Source organism: Thermobia domestica, chromosome 11, assembly GCF_964235325.1.
Source record: "Thermobia domestica chromosome 11, izTheDome1.hap1.1, whole genome shotgun sequence".
In the NCBI taxonomy this organism is placed as follows: Eukaryota; Metazoa; Arthropoda; class Insecta; order Zygentoma; family Lepismatidae; genus Thermobia; species Thermobia domestica.
The window spans coordinates 21482981-21499609 of record NC_137464.1 but is presented as its reverse complement, the minus strand read 5'-3'; the positions used below and the strand labels follow the sequence as shown (position 1 = coordinate 21499609).

General features: G+C 37.7%; 1 protein-coding gene across 4 annotated transcripts in view; it reads left to right on the top strand.

Moving 5' to 3' along the window:
- The window catches only part of LOC145663970 (uncharacterized), a 77783-nt gene that overhangs the window by 6459 nt on the left and 54695 nt on the right, over window positions 1–16629 (top strand). For all 4 annotated transcript variants that reach the window (XM_081730215.1, XM_081730214.1, XM_081730213.1 and 1 more), the window contains exons 3-6: window positions 193–464; window positions 3942–4106; window positions 8124–8609; window positions 12873–13024. In XM_081730215.1, coding sequence (XP_081586341.1) covers window positions 193–464; window positions 3942–4106; window positions 8124–8609; window positions 12873–13024 — 1075 coding nt within the window. The remainder of the gene's footprint in view (window positions 1–192; window positions 465–3941; window positions 4107–8123; window positions 8610–12872; window positions 13025–16629) is intronic.

Genomic DNA, 16629 nt, shown 5'->3' with positions numbered 1-16629 from the left:
AAGCGCAGTCATGGTTGGGAGCCCACATTAATAGTAACTCGTCTCCCTCATGATCTCGGTGTTGCATTAGGACAAACCATAAACTGGAAGTTTTTCATATTCTCTTACCGCTAATTTCTCTTTTATAATTGACTTTGTCCTTGTAACTTTCCCAAGTATGACGAAAGCTCATAACCCGGTTTATTTTCGTAGGTTCTCAGGCTTCGTTCATACAACCCGGGTTCACAGTTGTGGAAATTCCTGTTTTAGAAGCTGAGGATATCAATTGCTTGTTGGAACAAGTAAACAACGGACAATCAGTGACAAGTGGTTATGTTCCTGAGATAGTAGAGGCTGTCACACTAACTGCAAGTTCTCACTGTCGAATTTGTGCCTCCAGCTCCTGTAACTTAGTTTCTATTTTCAGCGAGGATGGTGTGAGAGAAGAACTAGTCAAAAAGATACATGACCACCTCCCTATTCAGGTAATTATGTCAGTCGGTATTACAATATAATTGTATAACATATAATTGGAGAGTGCGACAAAACGAGAAAGGAAGGTAAGACAGGGTATCCTTACTAATTCCATAAACAGAAACATAACACAATCGACAGTGCTCATTGCAACCGATGTCTTCGTATCTCTTTGTCCTGGAAATGACGTGGAATTTGGCGGTCACGGCACTGCGTGAGCACGTAAAAGCTTAATTTTTTTTTTATTTATTTTGATATTTACTATGCTTTGTTCTGATATTTTTTGTTTGTTTTGGTATTATTTTTACTTGTTTTGATATTATTTTTGCTTTGTATAGAAAAGTGCGGTAAATTAATTAAATGAGTTATTAGGTGACACGTGGTGGTGTTTAAAAAAGTAGCACTAGATTTTAAGGTAATAATTTATCTTTTTATATTTGCTAACGGGATTTTAGTATTTGAATTCCTGTATATTGTCACCCGACTGGGAAAAATAGAGGTAACCTATGAAGAGGTAAGATGGGGTAATACAAATTACTTAATACAGTTACTTACTTAAGTTTATATTCATAGAGGAGTGGATAAATTGTATAAGATACGAAAAATTGTTTCATTTCAGATGCGCAGGAGTTGAAAATGAGGTCCCAATGCATATCTATCAATCCTTCAGTAGAAGAATGACTAACTTTTAATATATTTATATCTGAATTTTTCTTGGGGCCGCGGTGGCTCAATGGTGGAGCGTTCACCTCTGGTAGGGGTCCCGGGTTCGATCCCAGCCCCCGCCAAGTGAACTTTGTGGTGGACAAACACCGTGTGCGTGGGTTTTCTCGGGGATCTCCCGTTTCCTCCCACTTTCTTCATTCGACCATTTCATTCATTACTCATCATCACAGTCTCCTTTAGCCTAACTGGCATAAGCGTGGGACGTAAAACTCGAGGATTTCATTTCATTTTTCTGTTCCTCATTTTCAAGATTTTTGTACCCAAAATCATGTTTGTACTACGTCAATTATTAAGAAGATTGATAACCAAAAGTTCTTACAATGAATAAGTTATTTTGCAGTATGAAAAATGACGAAGGTGTATTTAAAAAAAATTAAATAAAATGAAATCTTTCAAAAAAAAAAAAATCGTTAAGTTTTACGTCCAACTCTTATGCCGGTTAGGCTAAAGTAGACGGTGATGATGAGAAATTAATGAAATGGTGGAATGAAGAAGGTACGGGAAACGGGAGAACCCTGAGAAAACCGACGCACACGCTGTTTGTCCACAACAAAGCTCACTTGGCGCGAGCTGGGATTGATGAAATCTTTCAGTTTAACGTCCTACGCTTATGCCCTTTAGGCTAAGGGAGACGGATGATTAAGGCAAATGAATGATAATGGAAGAATTGGTGGAATGAGAATGTGGGAGGAAACTGGAGTACCACGAGAAGATCCGCGGGCACGATGTTGTTCATTACAAACTTACTTGGCCGGGGAAGGTTTATTTGTAATCAAACCATTCTCCCTCATATTGCATTACTGGCAGTAGTAATAAATATTATCTTTGATAAGATTAAAATGATGAAAGAGGACTGAAAATGTTGTTTGTATTGGAAATATGCGCAGCGTCTGTAGAGGTTCAGTTATGAAGAGACTACGAGTGACAATTACCTGGTTACAGCCCGGGTCGATGTAAGCCATGTAAAACCCATCGCGTCTGTGGGTTTTCTCGAGATTTTCCCGTTTCCTCCCACATTATCATATAATCAATTATTTAACAGTCATTACTTTCATGAAGCGTCCGTTTCGTTTAGTCTACAAGCCATAAACGTGGGACGTAAAACTTGAAGATATCATTTCCATTTTTATCTTTCTGTAAGCACATTTAATAAGCAGGGTGTCTACTGATCATGAAAGTCATGAAAAAGTCATATATTTTGCTTAGTGGTCATGAAAGCCATGAAAAAGTCCTTTATTTACCCAACTGGTCATGAAAATCTGAAATCTCAGAGTATATTTTTATACTTCATACTTTTATATCTCATACTGCATGTACTGAAACAGTTGTATCAGGTCAGTAATTGTGAGAATTTCTCCCACCAGTTAGTGCTGGCTAACTGGTACTTTACTGTCTTCCTAGCTGCTCCCAATTTCATCTTCTAGTCTCTGTAATATAGTAACAACTTTTTACTGTCCAACTTTGTGATATGCTATTTCTTTACTTCTAAGAAATGTAAATTGTGTATTTTTGGGCCTTTAGACTTATGCAAATAATATTATTCGTTTGAGTTTGCATATTTTAAATTTGATTATCTATTTTTTAAAACGAATTTCTTTTATAATTTGTTTTGTCTTTGGGCAGTTCTCTGAGTGCTTAATTTCAGACAAATTTCTGCTAGATGGATAATTATACTCAGAATTAAAACTTCAAATACAGTATAGAGTGATTCACTGGTAAGAGCAGGCCCGTATTTAGGTAAGTGCTATTCTGTGCTCGAGCACAAGGCGGCAGAATTTTAGATTCTTTCTTTAAGATTCACAATAAGTGATATTTAAGACTAGCAACCCGCATAGTTCCGCTGCACCACTGATGGTAGGGGTTTATTATTACTAATGGTAAATTTTTATCGCCATGGTCATGAAAATTTGAACAAAAAGGTCATGAAAAGTCATGAAAAAGTCATGAATTTACTTTCTGGTATTCCAGTAGATACCCTGATAAGGTGACTCCCGTGCCTCAGCTGTTACGAACTTGTTTCTGGAATTAGTTTAATTTGTTAAGACTAGTTTTTTAATTTGTCTTCCAAGGCAGCTTTTTTTTTAAATGTATTAAACCAACTCAGCTCGAAAAAGTCCACAGGTGAAGAAGTGAACGAAATATCAACAATGAAAAAAAAAAAAAGAAAAAAGAAAATCGAAGCATAAATAAAGAACACGATTTCTTTAATGTGAGAAATATTTCAATGTAAAATTTAATTCAATCTAATTTAATATTTTAGTTGGTGTCATGGTTTATAGCATTAAAATTTCAGCGAAAGAAAAATTAGGACAAGCGGAAATACATAGGAATAAACCATAGTTCGACCAATAAATGAAGTTTTTCAGTTTAGCGTCCCACAATTAAATTTGATCCCAGATTGCGTCCCGGAACGGTGTACCCATGCGCCCTGCTTCGTGACGCCACTGTCAATAGCTGTTACGTAATGTTAGAAATATAGCTGTATAATTTAAGTATATATATATATATATATTTTACAAATGTATTTTGTAACAGGTATGTTCATCTCTTCCTAAATCACCCCAGATAAATGAATGTGCACAGGCCTCTCATCAAATATTTATCCCGGAATGGATCAACTCATATTTGGGAATCCTACTCTGGCTAGGGAAAGCCTTGCTCTTATCGTAATTGGATTTATTGTTCTTTCTTTCTTCTTATTTCATGTCGCTTAGCAGTACGGAAGAGGAGAAAGTGATTTTTCTTTGTTTGTTTTCCACAAGGTGTCTGAAGAAGATGAGCTGCCTACCCATATTTGTCTGGAGTGCATAAAGAGGTTAAACGATTGCCATGATTTTGTGAATCTTTGCTTGGAAAGTGATATCAAGTTAAAAGCCATTTATAAAACAAATGAACATGTCGAAGATGATACAGAATATTACACAGAGGTATATCTTTCTTCCTTGTATTTATTTAGTTATTTATTTTTATTTTTTCAAGTGAAGCTTCCTCAGTCATTTACAAGTTTATTTTTTGGTAATTTGTATGTACACAATACGATATACAGGGTGTCTATCGGTTATGGGATTTACGAAAGAGTCACGAAATCAGAAATGGTCATGAAAGTCAAGAAAATGTCACGAAATTTAACTTTTAGATCACGATTTATTAATCTTGACAAATATAAGTAGAGACTGGAAAATTTTGTTGTATAAAACGTCAGAAGTCACCGCCAAAAACGTCTGTGGTTGGCTTTAGACGCTACCAAATCGCAGCAGAGCACGCTGCTATCACATGCATGAAAAATTGAATGAGGAGCACGAAAGACAACAAAATCAAGATGGAAACAGAATACCTTAAAGAATTGACGAAGAAGAAAAGGAGATTGTTACAACAGACCGGAAAGGAAGTTGAAGCACTTCTGAAGATCGGAAAAGCTATTAAAAAAAAAAAAAAAAAAAAAAAAAAAAAAAAAAAAAAAAAAAAAAGGTGGTAAAACAATATTAGCCAGCTTAAAAGAGAGATAGAATCCATCAGTACAACTGTTTACAATCAGTGTAACATTTTCAAAGAATTGCTTAGCATTTGTCACTTATTGTCTATTTAAATATGTAATTTTAAGATTATTGGATTTATGAGTGTTTGCTGTTTTGTTTAGATCCGAACAAAACAGACTATATACAGTGAACATACTGAAAGTGATGTGAGAGGACACCAAGTTTTTATCATTCCAGGGAGCAGCCTTTGAAAGTAGAGATAAAATAAAGATAAGTGCTAAAGAATATAGGTACTGTTATTAGTTTTCGAATGTTGCGAAATTTTATGGTTTTGATAAAGAAATGGTCACGAAATTTCATTTTAGAATTTTAGTAGACACCCTGATATACACAGCGTTAAGTTTTAAATTATTTTTTACTAAACTTACTGAAATCCTCTTAATGTATTTTTTTTTTCTTTTAAATTGTCACTATGTTTTTACTTTATTCTGTCCTTAAGCTGAATAATGAATAATTAAGTCATGGCCATGCTAACACCAAGAGGAAGAACTATTACTGCTTTCAATCGGAAGAAAAGAAAGTCTATTCCTATCGTACTGTGGGTATCAGAGTTGACAATGGTAAGCTTTTATAACTACCACATTTGCCGGCGTTATAAAACGCGCTTTTTTCCTTCGAGAATAGGTTCAAAAACGGAATGCGTCTTATGTGTTAATGCAGAGCTTTTGTTATTTCAACTTCAGCAAGTTTTCTTGATTCTGGTTGATGTCTTGCATGTTTCCTTATAATATGCAATGGGATTCCAGCTATATACAGTTCTGTGACGCAATAAACGTATTTTGTATACAATCTCTTTATTTACCGTTTCATGGCACCTGTACTTCTCTCTGGACGCACATGCGCTATAAACATATATATAAACTATGCAATGAAAATGTGACTTTCCTGAAAATTGAATATAGAAAATGCAGTTCGTCTTACACCCCAGCAAATAGGTATCTTTCTTTTTGTATATCAGATACTTTTCTTATTTTTTTCCCCCTCTTGCTAACAACACCTAAAGGAGATTCCAATGAGTGCATATGTCACACAGCTGCCACTTTTAGAACAAGACAGTGGCACACATTAACAACTGTAATAAGTCTCTTGTGGGTAAGTGATTATGAAACCACTGACAAGGGTGAAAAAATGACAACAAAAAAATAACTCATTAATTGTACCTTCCAGCACAATTGTGTTACTATAAATATTACAGTAAATTTCTGTATATCGAAATTGGCTGGAAGGAGACAGACCGTTTCTTTTAATCTGTATTTTCAATGTGTTCTCATACTTCTACGTATATAATTAATTATTAACCTGGTCTGGTGCTGTACTTGGTTGGTCGCTGTTTTCAGCACCGCAAATAAACAGTTGTTACCTATATGTATAAAAAATGTCTGGTGATTAATATCTAACCGCTAGACTAATTTTGATCAGCTTTGATACATTATTGGGCTGACCTAACTTAGGTTTTTATCACACTGGTATTCTAGAAGGGCTTATTCTAATGGGAGTAGAGAGGTTCAAACATTTATGCCAAAAGCACAGTATCTCACAAGCCCGTCAAATTAGAAAGGTAAAACTTAGTATATAAGATCCTCATTAAAAATAAGGGAGATATCCCAGTGTTTTTAAAGTTTTCCGTTTTAAGGGAGGGAGCATTTTGTATAAAAAATAAAAATAGACATTTAAGCTAGTTATTATTAAAATGATTAAACTCTATAGCACCCTTTTTTATCTTGTCTGTATATGTTTCGGTAATCCATGATTTTCTCGGTGCTGCCAATGTTATTCTGAAGTGTGTCTAGTAGAATCTGTTTAACTTTTCCTCAACTATTTTCTGCATTGCCTACCATACCATCAACTCCTCAGAATTTTTCTTCAGTATCTGTCTTCATATCACTGTCGATACTTCCTAATCGCTCTAAGTTCTGTTTTCGATTTCTCCTCCCATATTTCTTGATTGACTTTTACCAGGTTTGCACTTTCGCCACTAGGAGATTATGATCCAAATTAATGTTCGCTCGAAATAGTGTCTTCACGTCAAGTACACTATTCCTGAAATGTTGCTTGGCAAAAATATAATCGTTTTGATAGCGTTTCTTGTTTCGTTGACTTTTCCACATGTACAGCTTGATTTTTCTTTTCTTTAACCACATATTCGTCGTGTGGCCCCATGCGTTTCTTCTACCTAGCCCAAATGATTCTACCACCGTATTTGCAGCTCCTCCTTCTACGCTGTGGAAGATGGTGTTGACCTTACCTCTTCCCTCCTGCTGCATTATGTCACTAATCTCATTATATATTATTTTTACTTCATTGTCATCATAGTCGGTTGTTTTCATATACGCTTGTATTATCAGAATAACCACTGATTTTGCACTTAGTTTCACAAACATCAAGCGGTCGTACAGCATTCCACTTTGGTTACTCTTCTTGCTACTTTGTTCTTCATTGCTATCGCGACACTATTCTCGGTCTTAACGCCAGCCGAATAGAATATTCTGTAATTTCCCGATACTAACTCACCTTTTTGTGACATCTCACTTCACTCATGCCCACTATATTCACTTTACATTTACCCCTTTTCACTTTTAAATTTTAAAGTTTACCCGCACATCATAAAATTTTAAAGTTCACCGTGCCCGGAGATTCGAATGAGGGACTATTTTACCTCCGGAATGTTTTACTTCAGGAGGAACCATCATTATATTTATTCTCCTCCTTCGTCTCTCCTGGAAAAAAGATAAAGTGATAGTATTTCCATTTCCTTTCTACATCTCCATGCCGTTGACCGCCTTGTGGTTCATTCGCCTTTTAAGACAGTTTCCCCTCCTAAGGGCAAGAAGGTACTCTAACCTCCACCCCTCATCCGCTCTCCGAGCAGGCACCTGGTATGGTTAACTCCTTATCCTGGGAGTCAGTCTGACCTCCACCCCTCATCCGCTCTCCGAGCAGGCACCTGGTATGGTTGACTCCTTATCCTGGAAGTCAGTCGGTCCCCACTTACGTTAGCTGCTTAAGACGTTGCCCGCTTTCTCCCGCGAGGTGGTGTAGGTTGGGATTTTCCCTTCGTTTAGGATGAGACCCGAAGGCATTTCTCAAAACATTACAGTGATTTTAGAAAGCATGGGGATTGTGAAATATATAAAACTTTCAAGTAGGGTCTCATTAAAGTAAATTCAGAGATATGTTTAAAGTGAACGAAATATAATATTTTTTCTACAATGCGAGAATGTTACTGGTAATATAAGTCGATATAGCAACTTAAATATTCCTTAAAGGTTTCGTACTGAAGATGACGACAAGCCGTCGTTGGAATGTATACGGACAAGTTTATAAAAACGGGTTATTTATATTAAGTTACCTTTAGTGTTTTAAATATTCAATATGTATCCTATCAATTCATTAAGTTATTATTTGCAGAGCTTTGTAAAGTGTGAACGAACGGATATCCCTGAAATACAAGGATTAGTAGATGAGAACAAAAGGAAATTAGATACAGTGCAATTAATGTCAAACGAAGTGAATACAAACATTATACAAAACGTTCCCTGCGATGAAACAACGTTAAATGTTAAAGCGGAAAGTGTGGAGGAGAATCGTAGTAGCATTGTGCATGCTGAAAGCTTGGAAGAGCCTGATGATATTGAAAGTCCCCATTACGATGATACAGAAGGTGTGTGTGCGGGGGATACTGATCAACATCAACAGGATGTCAGTCAATGTCAGACTCCAGGCATTCAAGGGAAGAGCGACGATGCCAAGGAGAATTTAGAAATGAATAATGAGAAAGTCACATCTAAAGTTTCGTCTAGCATTCCAGCCGAAAAAACAGATGAGAATGAGGAACCATATACAATTGTTGATGAAAACTCTATTTACTCTTTCTTACTGCTTGACAAAAAAGAGGTATGTTTTTCTTTTGTTTTTGTGTTTGTTAGTTTTGTAAATACAAGAAGTTTCTTTTAACCTTTATTTTCTTTAAATGTAGTTTCATTCTTTTTTAAAATCTGAAGTTTACATATTTGTGAGTTTAACAACGTTTTTCTCGTCTTTAATTTATATTGTAATTAGCTGGGTGTCTTTTAAGATCCACATGTGGTGGCACATTAAAATTTCTTTAAGGTTAGTTTAGAATTTTGTTCATTGTTGAAATGGCTTGATTGTTGGAATGGATATTCAAACCTTTAACAATGGAACTTTTTCAACAAGGAAGAAAATTCTAAAAAAAATCGGCACGGATTGTTGCCTTTGGTAGATTCGGGAAAGGTAAAAAATACATTAGAGAGATACGAAGACTATAGTGACATCTATCGCCAAAACTTGTCCCTTTAAATCATCCTTAAATGAAACTGGGTTTTCTAACTGTTCAGACTGCTTCGACGTGTATTTAGTTTTTACTTTTTTATTTTCATTATAGAAAATTCATGCTTTTGAGATAGCTTAAACTACCTTCACGTAATTTCTGGATTTCATATTTTGTCCAAGTATATAATACTTGCACTAATCTTATCTAAATTCAAAATTAGTATAACACGTAATTTATTGATATTGATACATTATCAGTCTTCTATGTAATTGTGATTTGTGCGCAGAGGTGCTAGGATGCTGTCCGGCACATTGTCATATTGTGTCACATGTGATTGGGAACAAATTTCTCACATCAAAATAAGAGAGGAAAAAAATATGGACTTGTGCTCGAAAGTGGTTAGTTTCGGAGTTATAGGGTGTAGAAAACGCGAAACAAGTGAACTTTAAAAGTTCATAACTCCACTACTATGGAACCTATCATAGTCGGATCAAGACATCACTGTCGAATTGGTATGTTAACTATTTAAAATATCCATGTTTAAGAGTGCTCCAGTACTTGCACACCAATTTTTAGAGAGGTAGGTGGAGAGTGATCAAGTACTCCCAAACAACCTCTCTAAAAAAGATCGTGGGGGACCGCGGTGGCTCCGTGGTAGAGCGTTCACCTCTAGTGCTAGGGGTCTCGGGTTCAAACCCTGCTCCTGCCAAGTGAACTTTGTGGTGAACAAACACCGTGTGCGTGGGTTTTCTCGGGGTTCTCCCGTTTCTTCCCACTTTCTTCCTTTCACCATTTCATTCATTACTCATCATCACCGTCTCCTTTAGCCTAACCGGCATAACCGTGGGACGTAAATCTCAAAATTTCATTTCATTTCATTTAAAAAAGATTGTGCAAGTAACGGAGGTTCTGAAGGATGGATATTTGGATAGTTCACATACTAGTTCCGCAGTGATATCTTGACCCGACTACGATTGGTCCTATCGTAGTGGAACTATGTGCCATTAAAGTTCAATTTTTCGCCACCCTATAAGTACGAAACTGTGCACTTTCGACCACAGGTCCATATTAACTTTTCTTATTTTGATGTGAGGAATCTATTCCCAAAATATTGTAACAAATTTCCGTAACACCCTGTATAATTAAATAATTACCCATAAAGAAATTAGTATTAAAATCAGTTATTTTTTTATGGCCGTCCATGTAAAGGTAGCCAAGAAAGTTCTGTCGTTTTTTCACTCACCACCTTCAAACATCGATATGTCACCTAAGACGTACCTGGAAGATCAAAAATAGTCCCCATCAGCATCGACGACCTATTGCCAACATTCTGGAAGGCCATGGATTCCATCGAGGTAGAACTTGGTGGTCCGTCAAGCGAAGAAAGTATCAAGTGCATTTTGCACCTCTATCAAGGATTTCAACTGGCGTCCTTTAAGGTGATTGTTCAAAGAATGGAACAGGTGATAATCAGACGGTGCAATGTCCGGGGAGTATGGTGGATGCAATAGTGTTTCCCATCCAGGGCGTCGAATGGTGTCCTGGGTCATCCTAGCCACGTGGGGCTTAGCGTTGTCCTGTAACAGGAGGATCCCTTTGCAATTCTGAAATGCTTGCTCCAGTTTTGAGTTTTTCTTGAACACGGCTCAACTGCTGACAGTACACAGTTGCATTGATGCTCTGACCAACTGTTAGCAGTTCCCGATGCACGATGCTGCGAGCAGTCCATCAAACACACAGAAGGACCTTTTTCTTGTGGAGTGCTGGTTTTGGCTGTTTTGGAACCGATTTATGGGATGCTAAGCAATGATGATGGCGCCGTAGAGCTTCGAACAGGACCCACTTTACATCACATGTCAGCACCAGTCCAGAAATGGCTCCTTCCTCAGACGAGACCGCATAGAAAGAAAGAGGTGTGTGCTCGCGTTGACTTCTGGCTCGGAGTCAAATCATTGGACCCATCGACCCAAGTTGTAGTGCTTCCCAAGTTAATTGAGATGCTGTCGAATAGTTTTTCCACTCACACTGAATTCTAGTCCCAGTTCCTCACATGTCTGGCTGGCCACTGTTCGCCTTAATTGCTGCCCGATGATCTTTATTTTGTTCATGTGTTGGTCTTCCAGCACGTGGCGCGTGTTCAAGTGTTTCGTCACCGTCCTTAAACTTATTAAACCACCCTTGCACTGTCCGTGTAGTCACGACACCCTCTCCAAAGGCCTGGTATATTTTTCGCCCCTCTGCAGAGGCGTTTGACTCCAGTTTGAACTGGTACAGCGTACAGGCCCTTATGACACTCTATGAAAGTTCCATGTTCACCCTGTCCTTACGCAAGTTCACGGTGTAACTGAACTGCAACAACCAAGTATTATGTTGGATATACCCACACCAACAACTTACCTTCGCCTTATTTCCATTCCCATTCAACTCACGGCGTGAGGACCAATGAAACACAGACATACACAAATAGCGATGGAATTTTCTTGGTTACCTTTATAGATAAACTGGTGTAATATCAAAATCTGTTTACCTTCTCCATTTATCAGGTATAAAAGGTATTTCATTGTCCCAATTGAAAATGTTATCTCAGTGTTTATTGGCAATATTGATTTTAACCTTATGTCACTGCAATGGTGTATGCAATGAAGCAGTTCAGCGAATGGAATAAAATAGTCTGCAAAGTAAAAATTTTTGTGGTAGAAAGAGGTGTATCTTTTTCATTAAAAGTTAAAAAAAGTTATGACTGTCGTTAATTTTAGACATTTCATTAGTACAAACAGTAGTTGGGGATATTGATACACGCTCATCAGTTTCATCGAAACTGTGCTTACCTGAATTATAACAGTTTGTACAGTACAGTTTAGAATCTTCGTTGTCCACTTGACTACTCAAAGTGAAACTTTATCTGATCATCGTGGCCCCTCGTAGCATAGTCGCTAACGGTCTCTCTGTGGTGTGAGCTGTCCCGGGGTCGATTCCCGGTGAGGAACTTCGTCGACAAAGTGTATAAGCTTTTTCAGGTCAGCCATGCTGAGTGAGGTTTTCGTGGGCTTTCCTCACTCACACCAGGCAAATGTCGGAATGGTTCCTAACATACAGGCAGCTTCCTTCCTTCCCTTTCTTCTTATAGTGTGATCGCCGAGAGACGTCACTCCTCATACTTGACGGGCTAACATGGCCATATATGCCGAAAGCCCAGAAATCTAATTCCTAATCGTAAATTTACCTGATCATCTTGTAGAAGGCTAATGATTTTTAGCCGATTTTTTTTAAAAAGCCCCATACAGAGGATATAATGAGTGATAGTGGACACAAAAACCAGACTTCACCTTTATTTTTATTATTTATTTATTTATTTATCAGAAAAATCGATTGATTTTTTTTTTTTTTTTTTGAAAACCGGTTCGATCTATCAAAAAAACGTTCGGGTTTTTCTGTCAAAATACCAATTTCCGTTTCCTATCAAAACTTTTTTACTTTGAAATGAGTGCCTAAGAACAGGAACAGATACCAACTTCGGCAGAAATCTCAGGTTTCAGTAAAAACCCAAAATTCTTTTGGAGGAAATGGTTTTGATGAAAAACCAAACACGTTTTTGAGAAAACAGATTTTTTTCTAAGATTTTTTAAATAAAAGGCCGGTTTGCCCCCCTAATACTGAGTAAAAAATGCCTTAGAGTGCTGTCCGCTTTAAATTGAACTTGATACTTACATGGCATTCTATTTTGCGTAGTATAAATTATATACTTATAATTTAACTTAAAATAAGAGAATTTTACTAGTTACTTTCAGACTTTAGATTTTATACCTTACTGTATTTATTTAGTGTTTCTACAGGATAGCATATTTATTTATTTGTCCTTACAGGAGAACAAGGATGTGAGATTGGAATTGGTAATGGTACAGTTTCCGATATTGGATGAATTGGGTCTACCTATTTCCATTAATGCTGAAAAAGTACAAAGATTCCTGAAAGTTATGCAGCAGGAGAACGGCTCGATACAGTTAACACGGGGAGAGTAAGTGGTTTCTCACTTAGTTCGTAATACGAACTCCAAATGATTCTTCTACTGTCATAGAAAGAACACTTAAACCCAAACCGTATTATCATTGTTATAGCTATCCGGTGTTTTTTAAAATTAAAAAAAAATCGATAAAAAAGAACGGGTTATTGCATTATGAATATGTGAAAAAGAAAGCATATTACACACTACAGACATATCAAAAGTAGAAGAATCATTTATGGGGTACATATGTATTAAGTTTAACCGATTCTTGGCTTCAATATATAGTGTTTTATATTTACTTTTAAAATGGGACGCGGCGGTTTGATAGTAGATCGCTCACCTCCAGTGCAGAAATTTCTGGTTTGATCCCAGATCATGTGAATTGAGTTGTTAATAACATAGTTTCTGTGGATTTTTCGTAGCTTTGCAATTTTCTTCCTTTTCCTTTCTTCTGCTATCTACGAGGTGTGCTCGAAAAGTATCGAACCTTTGATTGGCAAAAATACATTTATTGATTTTGAAATCCGAAAAAATAATCCCCTTCAAAGTTGTCTGCTTGGTAATGCAGACACTTCTCCCAGCGTTCCCGCCATTGTTAGGAACGCTTCTGGAATGCAGTTTTTGAATGCTAAGCAACCATGCCGTCGCAGTCCGCATGATGTCTTCTCTTGACTCAAATCGGGTTCCTTTTAGTGACATTTTCAGCTTGGGAAATAACCAAAAGTCACACGGAACCATGTCGGATGAGTGGGGAGGCTGATGACACACAGAATTGTTGTGTTTGGCGATGAAAGCCTGAACCAAATTTTGTGAACACTCTCCTCATGCCAAAATTCTTGTTTAAAATTGAATGCACCGATCCAGTTAAATGGTTTCTGCTTGGATATCATCAATGCTTTGGCAGTAATTTGATGCAATATTACTGCTCAAGTTTTTCTGTCATTTTACAAAAAACTGAAATCCGACGACTGCTCACTACACGTCTTCACTTGTTGGCCGACTGACGCTTTCTGCAGGCGGGAAAAAAATTCACGACTGCGCATGAGTGTCTCCTCTATATCTACAATAAAGAAAGTCTCCCGCGCTTAATTGGTTTGTGCAGAAAAAAAAAATAAGGTTCGATACTTTTTGTACACACCTCGTATTTAATAATCATTTATTTGTCTTCTATAATCAAAAGGATATTACTGCTATACTTTTCAAAAGGTTTCATTTTTATTCGCTTTTAAACTTCAGTGGTTAATATAATTTGAAGTTTTTTTATTGTAATTATCAACAAATCCATTACTTGCGAAACAATTCCTGTTATTTGTAGTTGAGTGTATGAAGCTTTTCCTCCTAGGTTAATTGGAGTTTGGCATCTTTATCATCACTGAGGCTGTATAAGATGTGGACCTACATCTTAGCACTGAGATTCGAACCACATGAACCGGGAATCGAACCCGCGTCTTACGCTCCGAATGCTAGTATGCTAGCCATATAGCCACGAGGGAGGTAGTTCTTGTCTTGGACTATGCAAATCCTGAGGGTTCTTGATATCGCAGTTTGTATTAAAAACATCTCTACTTACCTTGATACTCACCAGTTACAGTTAAAAAAAAAAAGCCAAATTATCATTATGTACTTCATAATTTAGTCGTTGAAGTGAAATGTTTCGTTAAAAATCACAACTTTATTTAATATAAGCTCCATTTCATTTTTAGAGAGTAGTAAAATGAAAGTGACGTTCAATGTGACGTTGTGCTGCGCAACGTTGCCATACTGGTAGAAATAGTACGGTTCAAGAAAGTGAAGGAGCAAAAACAAACGGATAAAACAGAGGAAAGTCATTCAGAAATAATATTATCAATGCAACCGATGTGTTTGCGGCATTATATGACAATATTTTAAGAATTCTTCACACAGGTCAGAAGCCAAAGAATAATTACTGTAATCCCATGGAACTATCGTGTCAACAACTAATTTCGGTTAATGTTGCCAAACTTACCATACCAGAAGAAATTTTGAAAAATGAAATGTAATGACATCTTTGAGTTTAACGTCCCACAATTATGCATCTTAGGCTAAGGGAGAAGATGATTAAAGCAAGTGAATGATGTTGGAAGGTCCACTGTGCCTGATGTGTTAGTGAAGTGGAAACGTGAAGAAGCACGTACAGCACAAAAGCGTACAGGCCGATCTCGTCTGTTGACTGGCAGAGACCGCCGACAGTTGAAGAGGGTAATAGGCAGACATCTATCCAGACCATCACACAGGAATTCCAAACTGCATCAGGATTCACTCCAAGTACTATGACAGTTAGGCGTGAGGTGACAAAACTTGGATTTCATGGTTGAGCGGCCGCTCTTAAGCCATACATCACGCAGGTGGATGCCAAACGACGCCTCGCTTGGTGTAAGGAGCGTAAACATTGGACGATTAAACAGTGGAAAAACGTTGTGTGGATTGACGAATCACGGTACACAATGTGGCGATCCGATGGCAGGGTGTGGGTATGGCGAATGCCCGGTGAACGTCATCTGACAGCGTGTGCAGTGCCAACAGTAAAATTCGATGGTGGTGGTATTATGATGTGGTCGTGTTTTTCTTGGAGGGGCTTGCACCCCTTGTTGTTTTGCGTCGCACTTTTACAGCGCAGGCCTACATTGATGTTTTAAGCACATTCTTGCTTCCCACTGTTGAAGAGCAATTCGGAGATTGCGATTGCGTCTTTCAACACGATCAAGCACCTATTTACACTGCATGGCCTGTGGCGGAGTGGTTACACGAGCATAACGTCCCTGTAATGGACTGGCCTGCACTGAACAGAGTCCTAACTTGAATCCTATAGAACACCTTTGGGATGTTCTGGAACACTGACTTCGTGCCAGGCCTCACCGACCTACATCGATACCTCTCACCAGTTCAGCACTCCGTGAAGAATGGGCTACCATTCCTCAAGGAACCTTCCAGCACCTGATTGAAAGTATGCCTGCGAGAGTGGAAGCTGTCATCAAGGCTAAGGATGGGCCAACATGATATTGAATTCCAGCAGTATCGATGGAGGGCGCCGCGAACTTGTAAGTCATATACTATGTGATCAAAAGTATCCGGACACCTGGTTGAAAATGACTTACAAGTTCGCGGCGCCCTCCATCGGTACTGCTGGAATTCAATATCATGTTGGCCCATCCTTAGCCTTGATGACAGCTTCCACTATATATATAAAGAAAAAGAAAGAAAAAATGAAAACTACAATATCTAGTTAAGCAACTTGTCATTATCTGCAGTTGCACATTTTTCTGTCGCTCAGCTAATGATTGAATGCCGTGACAATAGAACTCTGTAGTCTACAGGACTACGGTGTAAAGAAGTTCTCAGCCACACTTTACACCGCTTAATTATCAAGGAAGATCTTACCTTCCAAGAAATACTCGAGATGCCGGAGAAGGTAGTAGTCGGTTGGGAGATATCGGGGGAATACGATGGATGAAAAAAGATTTCAAACTGTTACTTATGGAGAGACTGCAACGTCTTTTGCGCGACTGCATTGTCATTCAACATAAGAACACCTTGTACGTTGACCATTGCTGGATGCTTGAGGACAAGTTTGTGATATTCTTCATAATATTAATTAT